Here is a 21672-nt window from a genome sequence, read left to right as displayed (position 1 = left end):
GCGTCCTAGTGACTTTGATGATACGCTGACTTTACCTCAAGGGTCATCATGAGGTTAACATGCATTTTAATTATTCCTTAAATCCAGACAAGAACCTATGGAGAGTCATCTTTTTATTACCACAGTCCTCATCTCTAGAACAGCCTTCCTGAGGACCTGAGGGCAGTAGAGTGTTGATATTTTTAAAAGCAAACTTAAGATCTACCTTTTTAATTTGGCTTTCAACTGAATTTTATTAATTTATGAATCTGTCTTTTATTTTCTATTTTAGCCTGTTCTACTACTTATTGTATGTTATTGTTTCTTCTTCATAACCCACATTTTATGTCTGTTTTACTCTATTACTTTTACTATTATTCCAGTTTTACTAACTTTATTCTATGATGACTTCATTTGATTCTTTCCTTTTATATAATTTTTATATTTTAATATTCTTTTATTTTATTCATTTTTACATTTTTATCCAAACTCTGGTGTTTCTTCATTGCAAATTCTTGAGATTTATGATTGCGTTTACTGAGTTCCTGTTTTTAATGATTTTTTTTCCTGTTTGTTTGTTCTGACTATGTAAAGCACTTTGTGTTACATCACAATGTATGAAAAGTGCTATACAAATAAAGTTTGGTTGATTGATTGATTAATGCGTAGTTTTGAGTGAAACTTCTTGACAACTATCAAATAGATGTCCATTAAATTATGTACACGCATTAATGTCCCCCTCAGGATGAATTTGCTGATGCCCTGACTTTTCATCTAGCTGCATAACCGGATTGCCATTTAAATGTGTCTAATAGCTGTACCTCTTAAACTAAAGCCATTCCCTTCAGCCTTTACTCTACTTTGTGTTTACTGCTAATAATGTTAGCATGCTAATACGCAAAAAAAAAAAAAAAGGACTCTTGTAGTGGCAGATATGTGTGCATCATAGAAAAAGAAGACAACAAGTACAACAAAAGGTCAACAGATGTACCAATGGGACATGTTGCAACAAGCCTGTGTAGGGAGGTTTTGCCATATCCATATCCTTAAAAGGATGTTAGGAAGTCAACATTGCGGGAAAGGGTTCGGCTTACAGGAAACCAGATCCTAGCTGGACACGCCAGGTCGCCTTGACCTGGCACACACAAAATGCCAAAGGACGCCTACGTGCCAAACCAGTAGTATAAATAGCCTGGAGAGGGGCTGAGGCGTGATGTTTGCTGTGTTTACCGCATCTTCAATAAAGATCCCAGTTGGCTGTTCAACTACTTCTGTTCTCGGTCTCTTACTTTAAAAGTTACTAAAGTTAAGTTATTAAGGAATTATCTCTGAACACAATATATATAATACCTGCTACACACCCGTATGCTCAGGTTGTCTTTGTAAGCATATTACAATACTATAATACTTAATACTATAGCCAATACCAGAGTTTGAAGTACTGATATTTTTTTTTTTTAAATGTTGTCAGAACAGAAGCAACCAAACAAGAACTTCAGGACACATTGAGAAAATCCTGGTCTCAAAAACTCTATCAAGCTGTATCTTCTTCCCTTGTCTCGAAAACTTCACAGTTCCATCAAGCTGTATCTTCTTCCTCTGCCTCCTCTTCTGGCTCCAACACCAATTTCATTCTCCCTGACCTGTCAACTCATAATCTCAACCATTTCTATTCTACTCCTCCTCTTCCTCACCCACTTCCCCAGCTCTATATCTATTTCCTGTTCTCTCCTCTTATGTCCCTTCCATTCTGCTCTTGCCTTGACCCTTCCACCTCCTCCACCATCTCCTCCTGCTCCATCATTACTCCTCTTTCAACGCTCATCTTTCTAAGGCCCTCGGATTTCCCAGCACAACAGTGCTATTCGGCAGCCTACTAATAGAATCTCTCAGTTCCTCTAATGGATCTGTCAGAATCTCCCCGAGCACAGGAGAGCAGATAGATTGATAGGGTGAGGGAGTGAGACAGAGAGAGAGTGCGGGACAAAGAGACACAGGAAAGGGGGAAGAAAAGAGAAAAGCGAGAGACACGCCAGGGCTTTCTAGACTTTTCATCTGTGGCTTGGAAAGTCTCAGAGCAGCAGCTTCACTGACACTGCCAACCAGTGACCATATGGTCCGACAGAAGCAGTGCCACTTAAGGCCATCTCATTGTCACGTTGTACTGACAGTTTCACTGTGGTGAGGTGAAACGAACAGACACAGAGAGTCCTTTCCAAGGGTGTGCTGCGCTTATATGCAAAGGGAGGCTTTGTTGCCACTTTTTCTGCACTGCTCTGAAACGTATCACCCAGGAGGAATTCTTTGTAAAATGCAAATGAGAAAAAAAAAATATGCTGATAAGCCTTTGTTGGCATGCTTCCATTGCATATAATCTTTATCAAACGGATACTCTTAATAAACGTTTTCAAAAGTGTTTGTTTAAAGTGAAATTGAAACTTTTATAATTTCATTATGTTGAATTTTTCAGTGTTACATTAAGCAGTTTGACCAGGATTCAGTTTTTCTTTGTTTTTATGTTAAAAAAATGTCTCCAGATTATGTTCTGTGTCACTTCATCCATGGTAGCTATCACTATCCATTTGAACAACCCAGTTAGTTCTTTGTTGTTTAAAGGGGAAATATCATGCAAATTTCCAAATGTATATTTATGTTCTGGGATCATACTGTCTTATCTTAGCTCAGAAAACTCTTTATACTCCTTCTACTGGATCTTTATGCAGCCGCTCAGTTGAGCTTCTGTCTGAAGCAAGCCATTTTAGCTTCTGTCTCTTTAAGGCCCCCCTACCGATGAGCCTACTCTGTTCTGATTGGTCAGCTTTGGGAGGCGCTCATTAGCATACTCCTGGGGCCTTTGAGGGTTTATGTAAACAAACAGTAGTCATAGTATTTCATTTCTTTTTTTCCTCATTCTTTACTCAAAATGGGAACTTTTCAAATACACACGAACATGTTGGAGCCTGAATCTGCATCGAAATACGTGAGTTAAAACCTATTGAACAACTTTAGCGACAACCTTAGCAAGAAAAGTTAATCTGATGTCATCACAAGGTAGAGGTAACATTGCAAACAAAGAGTTTAGAGCTGAAACCCTGGCTTTTGGAGCTTTGACCATGTAGACAACTGACATTGTAACATTATAAAAAAAGCAGAAAATCACAAACAGCATGCTACTGTATGTCCACCCCTCACTTTAAGAGTATCAAATGTAGTTTTCCTCTGAAATATCTATATTGCACCAATTTAGGAGAGTAATGTTGAAGCTAAACATCGACGATCTACTGTACTGATTAGTGTCGCATTACTGTATATCAGTTGGGGAACAATCTTATCTTAAGGTCTTATTGATCATTTAAATGTCATATACTTTTTATACCATTAATCTTCTATGACTTACCATTGTCTGTGGCGATGAAGACAGCTGTGTATTTATTGTCATGGACATAAGGAGACTCTCGGTCCAGAGAGGCTGAAGTGTTGACAGTTCCTCTGACTGGGTTCACACTCAGCCAGCCTGCTGGGTCTCGCAGGATCGTATATCTGTGAGAAAGTTCAAAAAAATGAATAAGTAAGTAAGTTTTGACTGTATAAGCAACATAACATCAACTACATGCTGTACCTTGCAGAAGCTGTCTTTCCAGTTTATTTTGCTCCTGTATTTTTAGATGTCAAGTCTCTCACAGACAGAAAGTACATGCATTTTAATATACATAAACCCACTGAATTCCCAACAGAAACTTACTAATGGCTGAAAAAATGAGTTAGGGTTAGGGTTAATTCTAATTTTAGACAAATATTTTCTAAAGTCTCTCCTGAAGGAAATGTGACCTGGTTGCTTTTCCTAATGGGATTAAATTCTATATTTTATACATGTTTTAAAGTATATATAATACAACACATCATCAATAATCATCTTGTACACTGTCTTTCATGTTACGCAATCTAAAGGACACCACTATTGAAACGTTTTTAATTTGCCTTTACAAAGACGAGCAGGTCTATGAGTCACCTTGGACACCTGCAACTGATTATAACAGAGTATCTACGACTCCTCCAGGTACAAGCACAGCAGGTAATGTTGGTCTTTATGCTACAATGCAATTATACTACAATGCTATACTGTATAATAAAGGTCAAATCAAATCGATAACAACAATTATAATCACAATATAGCACTAGTAAACAGCAGTTGGATTGGATTTCACAACTTTAATTAATATACTGTAAACAACTGTGTAGTTACACTTGAAAGTGTATTTAATTTAATGAAAAATGATGACTATGGCACAACTTACTGCTATAAATGCCACAGAGGATCATAATGTTATAGCCAAAGATCAAACATTCCAATTAAGAGTGAAAGAAAGAAGGATGTACTAGAAATGTATAGTCTGTTACAGATGTAATAATGGTGCCAAGGGAATCGGAAAATGGTTTGAAAATGGGGCCAGAGTCACTTTCTCTGCATGCCCCCTTCCTCCTGTGTGCCTGCAGCAGGGCTGAGGTTTGAAGATGATGGAGGACCTCTCCAAAAATCTTGTGGGCGAACGGCCAAGCAGGCACTGGCCTTGAAAACGAGCTGAGGAGTGGATCATGACCCTGCTAATGTGGCCACTCATCCAGCCACTGATGGCTGCTAGATGGTGATTGGAGGGAGCTTGCATCTGGGCTAATGTCACAAGTGATTGATTTAGGAGCTCTGGTGTACTACTTTCCTGTACATGCAAAAAATACACACTCTCACTCACACACACACACACACACGTTCTATGCGAATACCATGTAAATACAATGTGTCTCTGTCTTTCTCTCTCTCTCATACATATATGTATGATAGATAGATAAAGCGATAGATAGAAAGATAGATACTGCACTTGTATATGTATGTATATCTAACCATACAAGTGCATATACTGTATATGAACTTATATGAATACAACTGCACAGAGAACATACAAAAGCAGTTAATGTAAAAGTGTCTCACCCTCTGTCTTTCATTCTCTCTGTCTCCCTCTCTTTCATACACAAACACATATAGATACACACATAGACTCCAGACTTTCTTCCCCACAAGGCCACTCTTTGCCAAAGTGCTCAGCAGTAGACAAATTGTCTCTGAAATGGAGCTCCTCAGCTAACAGAGCGCGACAAAGCCTTGGGAAATGGCTTTGCAATCAACCTTTGCTCACACCTTTCCCCTCTCCCTCTCACTCACATAGACTTCCCCTACCAGTGATTATTACTGTTAACCAACACATATGTTTTAATGATACATTTATCAGTGTACATGTTCTCTCCTTCTGCTGGCCTTTCTCTCTTTCTGACACACACACACACACACACACACACACACACACACACACACACACACACACACACACACACACACACACACACACACACACACACACACACACACACACACACACACACACACACACACACACACACACACACACACAGAGTAACCACGTTATTTATAGGGCTCACAAATTATTCCCCTCCATATGTCTCAACCCCTCCATCACTGACTACACTATCAGATATGCACTGTGATCTTGGTATTACATTGCTTTTTCATCATGAGTGCATTGTGACACAGAGACACACACATGCACAATGCACTGAAGGTTTTAGGTTATATATATATGTATATATATATATATATATATATATATATATATATATATATATATATATAAAAATGTATCCTATATGTATGTTTCTGTTTAACTGTACAATGAGAAAAAACAAAGCAAATGTCTAAAATATGATTTTCAGATTTTCAAAAACTCATAAATATTGATATTGGTATCAAACATCTTAACAGCAATGATAATATCATAAACATGTGGTCTGCACAGTAATACATAGCCTACATTTTAACATGGAGTACATATTTCAGAGCAGTAAATCCCTTTGTGTTAACCAGGAATTGAAGCCTGGAAATTAAAAGCTCGACCAGCCTGTATTCACTTTTGAAATCTTCCCTTAAATGTTAATTTTCACTCTGAATAAATTCACAGCTTTGTAGTAAAGCTGGAACCCTGGGAATCTTTTTCATTGGAAATTTAATAGCTGACAGTCAAACAAGTCACATAATGAAGTTCACACAATACAGTTCTGCAGATTGTTCAGTAAAATATCAAGACATTATGATTCTTCTGAAGACTGAAAGTCTAATGTTACTGTTTTATTAATGCAGGCTCAAAGGTAACCGCTAAATGAGTCAGAGCCACTGTTCCTTCTCTCTGTGCAAACATGGGGACAGTCCATTAGAGCCCTTTAAAGGGCAAATTAGAAAGGCATTAAAAAGCCATTTGGAATATTCATATCTGGCTATACATATTTATCTCCAAAACCAGAGAAGGTCCAAACAAATCAGTCAACAAATGAGACAGCGCACAAACACAATGGCCACACATGTCCTCATTTTTGTGTACATGCCAAAAGCATGCACACACACATTGGCTCACGCACAAAAGCAAACGTGGCTTGTATGTTCTTGCTTGCTCTGTGAAATAATTCTCAAGGCAGCATAGTGATTTGTTGAGATTTTTGCTTGAGTGGCAGAAAGTGCCATGTCGTGAGGCACGGACTGTGACCCCAATGTTAGAGAGAGCGGGTCGTAATATTGCCTCTTTCCACAGGACTGTCAGAGCTACACCCTTAGGGGCTATACTGAGCTGCTACAGCCGGCATCAGAGCCCAGTCAGGATTTGTGTGTGTGTGTATGTGTGTGTGCGAGCGTGTGAAAAGCGTGAATGTTTTGGTAAGGGATTGCCCTTAACAGTCAGAGGACACAGAGGCTGGTCAGGTCTGGCAGAAGTTTAGTGAATCCGTCTGACTGTCAAGGTGTCTCATTAGAGGTGCAGGACACACCACAGACTTAATACCTTACTTTACCCTTATTTGACTTCTTTTTATATAAGCCTCTCTAAGAAACCATCATACTATCCCTTTAGTGTTTATTGAAAACAAAGGATTAGTTTATATAAGGAGTCACCATGAGTCAAACTCACAAAGACCTGATTTTGAGTATCAAAAATACTTGTCACGCCTTAGTTGGTTTAGTGGTTTATTCATTTTTGGGCGCAATTTTTCCGGTAAGGTCCCCGCTGTACTTAATTTTACTAATTTTTCAAACAGCCTGCCCCCCTGGCTCATTTTAGCAATTTTTGGGACAATCCACCACCCTTTGTCATTTTTCCCATTTTTTGTGTAACCTGCACGCCTTAAGTGTTTATCCAATTTTGGGGCACTACCAATTTTTCCGGTAAGGCCCTCTCGGTGCTACTCATGTTAGTCATTTTTCAAACAGCCCCCCCCCTAGCTCGTTTATGAATTTTGGGAACAATCCGCCACCATTCGATATTTTGCCCATTTTTGGGTGCTGTACCCATTTTTTCGGTAACACCCCCACAGTTGGTCATTTTTCCGTGTAACCAGCTCGCCTTACGCATTGGCCATTTTTCCAGTAATATCCCTGCAGTGCTTCATTTTACTTATTTTTCAAACAGCCCGCCTACCTGGCTCATTTTAGCAAATTTTGGGACAATACGCCACTCTTAGTCATTTTGCCCATTTTTTGTGTAACTACAGGCATTTGTTCATCTTTGTTAAGCAGTGAAAACATGTAACTCAGCAGTATTTGGCAGACATTGAACAAGAAATGTACTGAGAAAAAACAATCAAAAAATAGAACCAACTATAATATGGATACTACCAAAACCTGGCACGAACTGACACTTAATAAAACCAAAAAGGGAGTCTCTTGGCCCATACATACTGAGAATGTAAATAATTTACCTTGACAGCTAATTTAGAAGTTCTTAGGTGAGAAAGGAGCTTCACTGTCACCCTTGTGGATGTGTTGAGACAGATGAGCTCTCTCTAACTCTGATCTAAGACTTGTTCCACAGTTATCTCAGACAACTCAAAGGGATCAGGGAGCACGACGGCGGGGAAAGACGCTTGCCGCCCACTTGTAACCCGGTTACATCGGGAGCAAAATGCTGGCATAAATTTTGTGCATCTGTGCATGTTTGTGTTCCAACAGCAGGTGTGGGTGGGATACACAGAATGAGAAAGAAAACAATTTGTGGTAAGAGCTAATTTAGACAATAGATAAAAGCTGAGCAGCGAGTGCTGTAAAGGAAAGCTCTTTGCATAAACGCTGATTATTGCTCTTGTTTGTTTTCACTTAAGTAAGATATGTTGCTGTCACTTCTTCTAAGTAGTAGTAATGCAGTGTGGTTGTTTGTGCACTTTGCTCACTTACAAGTACACATATACATTTGCTGCATCAAGTATACTATTACTGTAGTTGGGTCTGCAATAGGATAAAAAAAAGCTGGAGAATACACTTTACTAATAAAGAAGTTGACCACTGAAGTGCTTTTTAATTAGTTTTATTTGATTCCCATTACACCAAATGATGTTCCTCCACTTGCTTATACATGTCTGTTTTTGGACTCGTGATCTTATGATCTGATCTTTTGTTAATTATCAGAATGGACATTTATTGAGCTCTCATCAATGAGTTTAAATCCAGTGAGCTGATATCAAAGGAACAACTCAGTTGCTGATATTGCCTGCAAACCTCAGGTTAACAATGTAATTTACCGTATTATAGAAAATCCATTTTTATCCCAGTGTTATTACATAAAACATAGTGGTGAACTCTTTAGGCAGTACAAATAGAACACTAGCAAAAAATAAGTAGTATGATGTTGTTATACTGTAGCACCAAAAACATCTCATGGAGGATGTTAGGTGGATGATTGGGTGTACACTATGCTTGACTTTGACACAGAAAACCACAGTTTGCATTGTTTCTTTAAATCAGAACTAACCTTTTAAAAAGGTTTTAAAATTCATCATATAATCAGTTTTAGTTGGTTTTCTTTTCGGCCAATAGGGGGCAGACCTTAGCACCACATAGCTGGAAAATAGCTGGTTATAATATCATGAGCGTCTTTGGTGAATTGACCAACTCAACCACCGTTTGGTCAGTGCTGAAATGCTATAACAACTTTACTAACCTTGCTCAATCAATTTTATTCATTATTGTTGTAGTTTCATCCAGTTTTTGTCTTATGTATATTTTTAATCATGTGCCTTGCTTCTATGAAAGTGCCAAACTGAATTTCCATGTGGAACTACAATGACAATAAACTTCCTTATATTATGTTATGTCCAATCATCTTTGAACGTAACACTATTTTGTTAATAAACCTAAACAAGCTGCACAGAGTACGACTGTGAGCTTGGAATATAGTTACAAACAGCCTATAACCTCAGTGTATGACTTTCAATTACTCCCTTTTCTTTGTTCTGTTGTATTCAAGTCAAAATTGCACAGTGGGAGTCACACAGACACAAACACACCTGTGCTCACACGCATGCACCAACTGTTCACAGCTCCCCAGTCAAACATCCAAGAACTACAGATCAGGTTAGGGCCTGCGAGAAACTCCCAAAGCATAAGCCGAATTCATCCATCTCTCCCCTAAAGCTGAGCCGAGTTTTCTGCTGTGTCAAGCCAATGTGGGTTTCCAGGGGTGTGATAGATAATTGCGCTCGTGCTTCCCACTCCGAATGTGCATCATTAAGTTTCACCAAACAGCCATCACAATCTAGGACGACTGGTAAGGTCATGCTTCTACACTAACTTTACTATCTTTTAAGAAGTAAGCTGGTCTGGAGTAGCGCGGCAAGAAGCTGTGAACTCACTGGATGATTTACTGAATGTAAAAAAAAATAATATATACATATATATACACAGTACAAACAAATCCTGCTTTGCTTTTGCAATTTCATACAATAACTATTAGTGTTCTTTTGGACTCACTTCATTAAACAACCGACATTGCATTAAAAAAAAAAAAAACCTTTCTTTCGGCAGCAAAGTTCATTACCCACAGCGATACATCCGAGTATTACATGCATCACTTCGTGTTCAGGCAGTTGTGAGTTCTTCAAAGGCACATAATGAATATGGAGGTGGGGGCACCGGAACGGCTGGAAGATAGACTACTGTTTACCTGATTAAAATGCCCAGCAGTAAGGAGATGATAGTGATGCATAATGAGGAATCAGTGTCAAACTACAGTGATGCAACATGTGATTCTCATATGTTTCTATGAGATGATTCAACTTGTCTGAGGCAAAGGTAAATACATCCAATTTGAATATTTAAATGGCTGCAAGTATGTATATATATACACAGTAGTGTGCACAAGTGTTAGGCCACCATTAGATTTGTTGTTTTAGTAATGCTATAATGACCATATATAATTATTTCTCTGTGTGTTTATTAGAATACAACCAGAACATACAGGGAATGTGTATGCAGTATTAAAAAAACAGAAACAAAACAGAAATAACAGCTTCTATAGGCTAAAGTGGCAATTAGCATGAACCTGGCTCTCTTAAACCTAAATGTAATGAAAGCCTAATTAAAGTCATTGCTAACATCTGTATTTGTCCTGCTATTTCATGTCAAATGCTGCTGTGAATAAGGTCAAGCACATCAGGTTTGTGCAAGACATGCTTGAGCATTACATACACATGTTGTTTAAGTCATTGGAAGCTTGCTAATATGACCAACTAATAAGACCAACTTTCAATCACATCATTCCATTCAAAATGCCAAGGATCACAGAACTTCACATTTGCAAGGCCATTCTAAAAAGGAAAATCAGGTTCAATCAACTTCAGGACACACTCCCCAAAAGAGCTCAAGATATGCTTAGCGGCAAGGGAGGTCACACTAAATACTGACTTTTGTCTGAAAATTGTGTTTTTTTAATTTGTGTGTACATATTTCCTGTATTTTCTGTTTGTATCTTAATAAAGAGACCGGAAAATAAAGTTAGTGGTGGCCTCAGACTTTTGCACAGTATTGCATATAGAAAGAGAGAGAGAGAGAGAGAGAGAGAGGAAAAGGTTGTATACATCTACTCTGTTTGCTGACTTGATAAGCTAACCATTTTATATCCCAATGAACCTCTATTATAAACTCTACTCTGTTTTATCTTACTTATACGTCCTTTTACATATGGTGCGCACACACACACACCAACAACCGCCCCAGCAAAAGCTTATTCTTGCTATTTTAAGTGTCAGTGTTCCCTATTTCCAGTTTTCTGCAGTGCACTGCAACTTACACAAGTGTACACTCATACACTTGGATGGCAATGACAGCATATTACAGGAAAACCTATCATGCATTTCTCTCACCGCCCCCTCCTTCCCCCTTCCCCTTCTCCAACTTCCTCTCTTGTTTTTTCTGTCCTCACTCCTCTGTTAGCTCTTACTTTATCTGACTGTCTTTATCTGTCTCTCTATCACTTTCTTCCCCCTCTCTCTCTCTCCTGCCAGCAAGATCGTCCGGTGATTGGAATCTAACTTACTGAGAGAGAGAGAGAGAGAGAGAGAGGAGACGGCACAGAGCCAATGCTAATAGTCTATTTCTATCTGAGAGCTGCTGAGTGTGTGCGAGCAATAGATATGAGAACATCAATCAAGAGACAATCCGTAAAAGTACAGGGGTTGTGCCGACTTGTGTTTGGCTGTAACAACTGTACACTTCATCCAAATTTGCAGCTAGCAAAATCGAGAGCAGGAGGAGAGAAATAAGGGGGGGGGGGGGGGGGAGCGAAGGTAAGGAAAGGGATCGAGAGAGGAGATAAGACAGGGACACATGATACTAGGACTGTGAATAAGTGTGTAATGAAAACGAGTTCTCTCCTCTCTCTATCGCCCGCTCCTCACTGTCTCCTCTCAGATCTACTTCTTCTCCGGTGGTGTCATCTAAGGTGCCAGTCAGAGTCCTGCACGACTCCAGTTTTGTTACCGCACCGACAAAGCTCCATTCCACGACTGATCCTTCCCACGAGTGACGCAAGCTGGCCAATTAATGTGAGACCTATTACTTGACCCGTCCTGGATTTTCATAGGCTCAAAGCTCCGGGCATTTGCACCCCCAGGGTACTAAAGGCTACATAACAACCCTGGGGAAATAAATTAATGATACAAATAGTGCTATGTGCAGATTACAGAGGGAAAGGTCTCCATGTTTTAAATGGATTCTGTACACTTGAATTTCTGCCTGCTCAGACCACTGAATCAGAATCTAATCAGAACAGGCCTTCTGTGCTTTTCTATACACTGGTAAGCTTTTTCAAACTCCAAGTTTACCAAGTTCAGACAAGAGATCATTTGGAGTATAGAGGCCAATTTATTGTTTTAAGCAAATCATCAAACCCCATTCAGAGAGGTCAGCAGACAATTGCTGACTATAAGAGCTATTAAAGATAAACATTAAACTTTTTCCCATTTATTTTACCCTGGCCTGCCATCATCCAACCCTGAAAGTCATTTTATATACTATAATTATTTTGTGCCAGATATGTTCTGATGAAAATGTAATTGCTGCCTTGATTATGTTAGTGAAGCACTATGTTGCAGTGATCAGGGTGAATGGTGGATATACTGAGTACATGACCTTAACAACTCATGTCGGGTTTTGCATTCTAAATCCTGTGTCTGGTTAGGTTTAGGCAATAAAACTACTTTGGTTGACATTAGTCAAATATACAGAAAAGAAGAAGAAAGTAATGCTTCAAGTCATGTCTGACTTGTCCATTATTTATCCAAGATCACAATCTTTCCCTAACCTTGACCTATGTCTAGTCTTAAAGACATACTACCTTGGGCGGATCCAGGGGTTTGGCCCAGAGCACCCAGAGCCAGGGCCAATTTTTTTGGATGAATCACAGAATACAATTGTATTGCATTGTATGACTACAACAAACATTAATGATTTAATTTGGTCCATGTTAACAATTTCCCAAAAACAATACACATAGAACTAAATAAATAACAATAAGCAGAGGTGGAAATAACACATTACAAGTAATCACATTACTGTAAGTAACTATTTTGTTTACTTTTTAGTGAGTATTTCCAAAGTCAGTCATTTTACTTTTATTAAGTATGGTTTAAATGAAGTTAGGTAGTTAGTTACATTTGCACATTCATCTGTTACTAAGTAAATTATTAATTTGTGATTTAAAATGATATTGCAAGCTAAAAAAAACCCTGTCTTGGACCAGGCACCAATCAAATTGCATCAAAAACAGGCCAATCAGATCAAAATGTCATTACAAAACAAAGTCGCCTATCACCACAAAAAACAGTCAGCAGAGCTCTGGTTGAAGTCACTGTTCAGAAAAAGTGACTTTATTCAGAATTGGCTTTTTTAAAATAGATTCAACATTTGGGGCCACCCCCTAGCTCTGCCCCTGGGCTACACACCTACTGCCCAAAGGCTAATGCCCGGAAACATCCCAAATATAGCAAAACCATAAGAACATTAGATAATACAGGCAGAGGGCAGACACACACTTCTAGCGAGTCAACAATGATGACCAAGAGGGATTATTTCTTAAGTATATACATTGTTTTTTTAGTATATTTTTAACATTCTGCATTTGTCTTGTCCTAAAAGTTAAAAACCCTTCTTCACTAAACCCCTAAAATAAAGCAGCCTCATTGAATTTTAATCCCTGAATCTATTTTGCATGAAGAAACGTGTCATTCATCACAAACTTTGTGAATATCTGGCTTTTCCCTCCTCAGGGTCCAGAAAAACTGCATTTAATTAGTGGACTCCACTCATTTTTATCATAACACACCTGTAGTAATTATGCTAATTATTATTGCTACAGGTACTGCATAGGTATAAACATTTTTTTAGCAAGAGATAGCACTTGAATAGCCTAAGAAAGTAGCAGTCCTTTTTTACGGGGCAGAATTGGCATCTCCTCTTCTTGCCTGCCACAGCTGCAGCCTGAGGTCAATCAGGACAAGATTGAGCCCCTTGAGCAGCTTTCACAAGTGCTGCAGAGGCTGCTGTGTGGGGGAGGCGCTCCCTTCTTCAAATATGTGGGGTTACAAGAGCTATACCCTGCTGCTGAACACCTTTCTCTTATTCCGCTTATCAGACATCCAGGTAGGGTTGATCTTGTTCGATATCATGAAGACATTTTATGAGAACACATCCGTGATGTTATGGAAGATGACCAGATGCCAGTAAGCAATCATCCTCCTGCAGCTTTAAGTTGCAATCAGCTTGTCCAGGTTATCCATGCCTCCTTTGTTGTGGTTGTAGTCCAGGATAATGGCTGGCTTCCTGTCCTCATGATCACTGATATCAGCCATTTTGTGCAGTGTGCTCACGAGGACACACTCTTGTTCCTCTTTGAATGGTAAAAAGCTAGAGTGGTGGTGAAGGCTAATTTTGATGAGAAGGCCTCTCTCCCCCGTGTCCCTCTTGTTGTGAGGAGTGCAGTGGAAGCTAAAGTTTGTTCTTACTAACTGTGCCAACCATGATGATCTTCCTCATGGTGAAGAAATTGTCATATGAGACATTGTGCCCCATCATCATCCCCTATTGTTACTTCAGGATCAGGGTTGTAGAGTTATGGCTCCTCTCACTTCTCCCAGACATCTGTTTTGGCCGCCAGTTTGTCTTTCATACATCTTGCAGGTCTTGACTCAAGGTTATCAAATCGTAGTACTCTTCAGAAAAAGTGAAAGATGTTCATTGGCATTGTTGCACGGAAAGTCGCCCTTCCTCTACTCTGCATCCTGCTAATACCTGCTAATATTAGCAGCATGTAGTCATGTACGCAAGTCCGTCTCATTCATCCTTTTCAAGTTGTCTCCACATATATACAGAAACCTTTCCAATTTTGTCATATCCGGGATGATGTTTTTTCAGTTATTGTGATGAACATGTAGAATGTTGAGACGATGTGCTAAGCATCGGCAGCTGCGTGTCTTGTGTGTCCTGAGATTATCCTTATGACATTTTGCACTGCCATCCTGCTATGGTTGTCATACGGTGACAAAGATCATGTTATTTTGTTGTTCTTTGACAAAAATACCTCTCTTTCAACTCGGGGAATTTCCTCTTCATCTAGAGAAGAAGCATCATGCATTGGATTGTATTCTTTCTCTTCTTCTTCAGATAGCTCCTTCTCTTCTAAATCACTGTTCTCTTGTTCCTCCTGGACATCTGAAAAAAGCTGATCTATGACCTGTTGGGCACTGAAATGTGCACCGATGGAATCGGCAACGAGAAAACTGGGGGTACTGTCTGAAATTGTGTTTATTTTGTCTGAAATCGTTTTTGTGATCTTGAGCCATGTGTGGGGTCATGGAGGTGAGATGTAGCACATTAAGACAGGTTTTAGTTTTGTTTGAGTTCAGTCAGTAGCACACAATCTCAACTTCTTATTGTGCATATGTGTGTGTGTGTGTGTGTGGTTTTTGTTGTGTGTAAATGATTTTCTACGTGTTGAGTCAAAACTGCCCCTAAGACAATCTTTGTACCCTGGTGGTGTACAGCTTTCACGGAAATATAAACAAAGGCAGTGTTTCACATTTTCTAATGTTGAGGTCATTCTAGGAAAAAATAATCAAATTTCAAGTTGAAAAAAGATCAGTTAGGTTTTCTCTACAGTTAAACATAGCGATGAGTCATTTTTAACCTTTAAGACAACACTGTAAGTATCCAACCATAACCAGAAAGAACCTTAATTATGCTTTTGTTGCTACCACCAGAGATTGGATGTTGTTGGAAAAACATGTAAAATACTTCAGTTCACTCACTTTATAATTTGACATGTTGCGATTTGGAAGATATTTTCATTTATAAAGTTTCTTCATTAATGTTGATATGATTTAAAATAAAGAATCCAGGTGGCACTTTTTTATCAAAACGTATCTACTGTTGCAATTAGTAACACATAAACAGGATTTCTAGGAGACAGGGTTGCTACATCTTATTCATTTATTTCTGTATCTAAATTAAATATAATTATATACATACATTGACAAGCCTTCCCACTGACACAGCGTTATGGAGAAGAAATAAGCATTGCATTTCACTTTGAACATGTTATTGAGCTACAGTGAGGCATTTAATGTGATATGAGACAGCAGTCGAAAGCATTTGCAGACTTTGGCTTTGAAGCCTTTGTGCTTTGAAAAATAAGCGATTCCTTTGGGGTCGCCTACAAAGACCCTGGTCAGCCGCTCTGGGCTGGATTTCAACTTTAAACTGAGCTGAGCTGCCCACTTTTGGCCAACCACTGCTCTGGGCCATGCGGACAAATTACCCACGTCACACCTGTTCATATTTCTGCTCTGTATCAGCACAGTGCAGCAGGTCCATACAGGGGGAAATAAATGTCACAGCGCTGAGAAAGGGGAAAACAAATGCAAGTGCATGTCGCATCAATCATCCCGTCACAGAGATCTAGTCGGGGTTTGTCTCTGTGTGAGGCGGCAAAGCATGGGAACTTGGAATAATGTGTAACATGAAGGTGTTTCAACTAAGGTACACACAGGGCTTTATGCCCATATGCATGTTTATGATAATGCTGAGGAGTTTAATTGAAAATCATGGAGTCACTATAGGCAGTTTATTGAAGTATGGTTAATATGCATCTGTCACTAAGTGCTCCATTGAAAGTTACCTGCTGTCAAAGCCTGACCATAACATATGGGTAGCAGAGCAATGCTTCTGAGAACACATGAAAACATCAAACAGCTTTAGTCATTGATCACGTATGCAAGATGCAACAAGTACATCAGGTGACATTCTTTACCACACAATAGGAAGAAATGAAGAAAGTCAGACAACCTAACAATGAAAAATGATCTGAATGTTGCCAGTGAGAGAAGGCACATCTTCATTTGCTTCGTCTCTATGGGTGGCAGCAACAGAGACGACAGTCTCTTTGCTCTGCCTGTCTTCTCTTTGCAGTAAATGATACAGTGTCCCATCCTAGCTTGAATCTGAGTGACAGTATGACTGAGTATAAATTCATCCTAAGTTTGATTTATCTTTTACACAACCTCCAAAAGCCTCAAAGCTCTACTCGCTCTCTTCAGCCCATTGACTATTGTTTGCTGTGAGCCAGGTAAAGTCTAGAGGAGACTGCCAACTCCTCTCAACAATTGGAGACGCTCCCCTGAGAACGCTGAACAAAGACCTATAGTGACGACATAACGGCAACAGTGGATAGAGTGCAGAGAGACAGTGGGCAGAACATCAAAGATGACTATGAGGGGCCGTACAAGCCATAATTCATTCTGGCCCTCTCACACACATACATTCTCCTCACACATACATATATTTTCACTCTCACACACATACATTCTTCTTACAAATACATATATTTTCACATATGTGTAAGGACAATGTATGTGTGTGAGAGTGAAAATGAAATACCTTTAATTGTCATTTATGAGGGGCCGTAAAAGGCCATAATTCATTCTGGCCCTCTCACACACATACATGGTCCTTACACATATGTGAAAATATATGTATGTGTGAGTGAAAATATATGTATGTGTAAGGAGAATGTATGTGTGTGAGAGTGAAAATATATGTATGTGTAAGGAGAATGTATGTGTGTGAGAGGGCCAGAATGAATTATGGCTTGTACGGCCCCTAATACATGACAATGGAAGGTTTGCATTGTCAATACCTTGCAAGAACACAGAGGAGTATGCAAGGACACTCTTTTGACACATGAATGCCCATTAAAGGCACACCAGCTATGTACGAGTCTGTATCTGCACATACACACAGAGTGACACCAGTGTGCAACATCATTTTCATAAACTAGCAAGCTTGAGTAACAACACAGAACAAAAAAAAAGTTATTATGAGGTGCATAAGGTGCAAAATAGTACCTCTTTGCATCAGTTGAAAACCATAACCCTGTAATTAATAGGAAGGAAAACAATTTACTTCTGCTTCACAGCACAGCATCGCTCTCTCCCTGTTCCTCTTGGCATCTTTTAGAATGGTTTTAATTATTTCCTGGCATAACAACTATATGACTAAAGCCTCTCCCCCCCCCCCACTCCATTTGGTACAATTTACTCATCTGCTAAAAATGAGAAACACATCTAAACATCTGATTAGCCTCTCATCATTCTGGATATAGAAAAGAGAGAGAAGAAAATGGGGGAGACTATGACTCAGCTTATTCTGCTCTTGCAGAGTGACATTAAGAAAGGGCTGTGACAAAATGAAAAACACGTAACTGGAATCCTTGAAACTTTCTCTGAGACATCACTAGGGCTGAAGGATAAATCACACTTTCATTGCCATTGTGATATGAACATGTTAAATAAACACATTGCAAAACACTGCCTGAAACACAATTAATAAAGACGAGTTGAAACTTGCAACTACTTTCATGGTGCCAGTTTACACCAATGCAACAACAAGATGGTGTATCATCTTCATAGCAACCACTTTCTGTCTAGCTGATGACTTTTCAGGCTTTTATAAATGCTTTTTTTTGGTTTTGTGTACATAATTTTAGCGTCTTAAAATATGAATGAGGACAGTGATAGTGACTTACTTGCTACAGTTGCATTTCTAGAATTGATGAAACAGCAAAAACATGAAAAACCCCTCCCAAAAAAACCCAGAGAGGGTCAAGGCTCTCTTTTCCTGTCTAAAACTCTGCCGTTTCAATCAACTGACAGTTTGCTGACTTGAGTAGCTGACTTCACTATAAGCTGATGGCTGTTAAATAGGTGATGTGACTTTCGTTCTTAAACCAGGCACTGATGGCTTGACAAGCTGAGTTGCAGGCGACGCCATCAGACAGCTGATCGGGCCAGTTCACAGTTCAATGCAGTGTTCTAAAATGGGTTTGGCTTGTTGTGAATCTTTGGTCTGAACTGGGCTTTAGAAAAATTATTTTAATCACAAGCACCATGAAGGTAGAACAGTGCTCTGCTGTGTTATTAACGTTATGTCTTCAGTAGTGGAGAGTAGACTCTCTGCTGCACTGTTGCAGCATTGTTGTCCAAGTTTTTGAGGTGAGACAGACTGAGCACTGAGCTATTTTCTTTACCTCAGAATTGGTTTAAGTTGTTAAAATACTGCAGTGTGTGTTGGTCTGCTGCTCTTGTTTGTTACTGTTGGAGTTGGAGCTCCACTAACATTAGTCTCATACTGATGGTGCAGCATGTTCAAAAGAGAAACAATCACTATGCTGAACAATGTTATCACACATTGCAGATTATTACTCACATCGTGCCGTACTAGACAGCACATATTTTTCTTGTGAATGATGCAATGCCGCCTCAAACAGTAGCTATGTTTCCTTGTCCTGTACTACGTGGCAGCTTGGTAGAGTAGAGGTTTGAAGAAATCAGATGCAGTATCTACAAAGTAATGGGGTTACACTCTTGGCAAATGCCAAATGTTGGTATTTTATCATGTCACCAAGCAGATAGCACTGCTCATGTAAGATCCTCAATGAAAGCCTACTTAAATACTGAGATTCACATTCCTCCTTTTCTAGCCACTTAGTTGAGGACATACAGTATTATAGTTATTCACATAGGTAAAATAAGGATGTTTTTTCAGTATACTGGTTTCATTATGACACTACTGATTTATCATAGTGATGTATGTGCATTGCAAACACTGACTTTCCATCTGACATTCTTTCCTTGTTTGTTTTTATGTTGGACTTGAGCCATGGCAGGACCAAAAAAAAAAAAAAAAAAAAGATTTTGACTGTATGGGTGCATTTCATCACAATGACAAGGGCAAAACACACACACACACACACACACACACACACACACACACACACACACACACACACACACACACACACACACACACACACACACACACACACACACACACACACACACACACACACACACACACACACACACACACACACACACACACACACACACACACACACAAAGAGCCTGAAGAGTTTACCTTATTGGATACATTATTTGAATACATGTTTACTTATTTACTGTAACTTGGCTGAAGTTCAACTTGTATCATAAACTGGTAATTTACCTTTTTAAAATAAACCTGAGAAAATTGATGTATGATACACCTGTTACTCTGTTAAAACCAACTCTCTGCAATTTTCAAACCTCACCCAAGAGTCTGTGCTTCTTTCAGTTTGTGCCAAAACATTGGTGTGACAAAAAATAAAATTTGAATTTGACAGATTACAGGCAAGTCCTGCATCACCTCTAGCTAGTATATGTTTTGCATCTGTTACCAGAGCCAGAGACATCTCAGTGGGTGGATCAATGGAATTGACTTAAGGTGGAAACGGCTCCTAAAAAGCCTGTACTGAAAACATCTGCATTTCTTTCATTATGTAGAACAAAAACTATTATATGCATCACAAAAAGTAAATATACTCTACTGAAATGAACAAATGATTTCAGTCCACTTTCATTTAAAGGGTTTCCAATGGCTTTATTGGTTGCTGACCAGCCACCAGGTGGGTAGGGGGGTGTAACCCACACCGCATATAGACATACTGTATCAATATTTTCCATTTAAAAAGCTTAATCTCTGGACACAGACCATGATGCTTATGAATCTTAGGCACATTTCAGTAAGGATTCATTTTTATTCATCTATGAGTCAACGCTACTATTTCCTCCTGTTCTATTTCTCTGTGTTGCTTCTGCTTTCCCTACATTCACAATTCTGACATTACCATGCCTTACCAATAATCTTTCTGCCTGCGGTCCCAGACCTACTACTGCACAAACCACCATATACAGAGAGACTCAACTGAATGTTTGAGTCTCTCTGCTGACAACCACCTGATGGCTCCACTCCACCACCACCACCAGCATCTGTAGTTACCCCTCTCTGCCTTGTTATACCCTATAAAGTTATATATCTAATATTCAGCTGTTTTTGAAAAATCTTATTCTACTTGTGGTACCAGTAGCCAATAAATGATCCATGGCCTGCAGGTTGGAAACTGCTGACCAGCCTGCGTGGAGATTCATTTCAAAATGTGGGTAATTATGCTGTTTGATCAGTGATACTGGTGCCTCTGAGTGCCCTCTCATAGCACCATGTCGAAGAAGTGATGCCAAGGAACCAATAGAGAGTAGAGCAAAGTGATAGACAGAAATTCATTTCTTTTAAAATCTTACTAAATGCAGGTTGCTAACACTGAAGTGTATAATTGGTGTGTGGATTGAACTAAACTTTTAACTATAATCTGATATAAACTGCCAGTAAGAAATTCATGCAAATCCAGTCATTAGATTGAGAAAAAGTCGGTGGTGTGTAGTTTTGACTAAAGTTTCATACCATAGATTGTTGTTGATGACTATAGACCTCTTAAGATACACTATTACTGCCACACACTTACTCTTTTAGACATCTGATGACTCAGCTTACACACAAAATTGAGTAAGTTGCATGGATGACCCAGCTACTGGGTTACTGCATTTTTTGGTTAATTTTTAATGTGATGTGTTGAGGGAAAGCGAGAGAGAGCTGGAGACAGAGTGGCTTTAGGCCAATCTACTTAGCTGTATTTCACTTCTTTGTGGCAAACTTCTGGCCAAACAACAGTGCTCTGCTGTGGTGTGCCCCGTGGCCACTTTGAACTTTGGAGTGACTTTTGGAATTAGTTCGAAAAAGTTCAGCAAGAGAATTATCGATTTTTCTCTTTACTTTCCTGTTTCATCCCGGTTACCTTGTGCTTTGTACATTTTGCTGCAACAAGGATATTTAACTGGTCTGGTGTAACTGTCTGTAACTGTAACATTTTCAGGCAGTCTCAGCCAATC

General features: G+C 39.2%; 1 protein-coding gene across 1 annotated transcript in view; it reads right to left on the bottom strand.

Annotated features, from left to right (window-relative positions):
- Positions 1-21672, bottom strand: part of cdh13 (cadherin 13, H-cadherin (heart)) — a 270635-nt gene that overhangs the window by 26266 nt on the left and 222697 nt on the right. Inside the window, exon 13 of the mRNA XM_062421569.1 lies at positions 3377-3519. Coding sequence (XP_062277553.1) covers positions 3377-3519 — 143 coding nt within the window. The remainder of the gene's footprint in view (positions 1-3376; positions 3520-21672) is intronic.

The sequence above is a fragment of the Scomber scombrus genome, chromosome 6 (genome assembly GCF_963691925.1).
Source record: "Scomber scombrus chromosome 6, fScoSco1.1, whole genome shotgun sequence".
In the NCBI taxonomy this organism is placed as follows: domain Eukaryota; kingdom Metazoa; phylum Chordata; class Actinopteri; order Scombriformes; family Scombridae; genus Scomber; species Scomber scombrus.
This window is presented reverse-complemented; position numbering and strand designations above follow the sequence as displayed.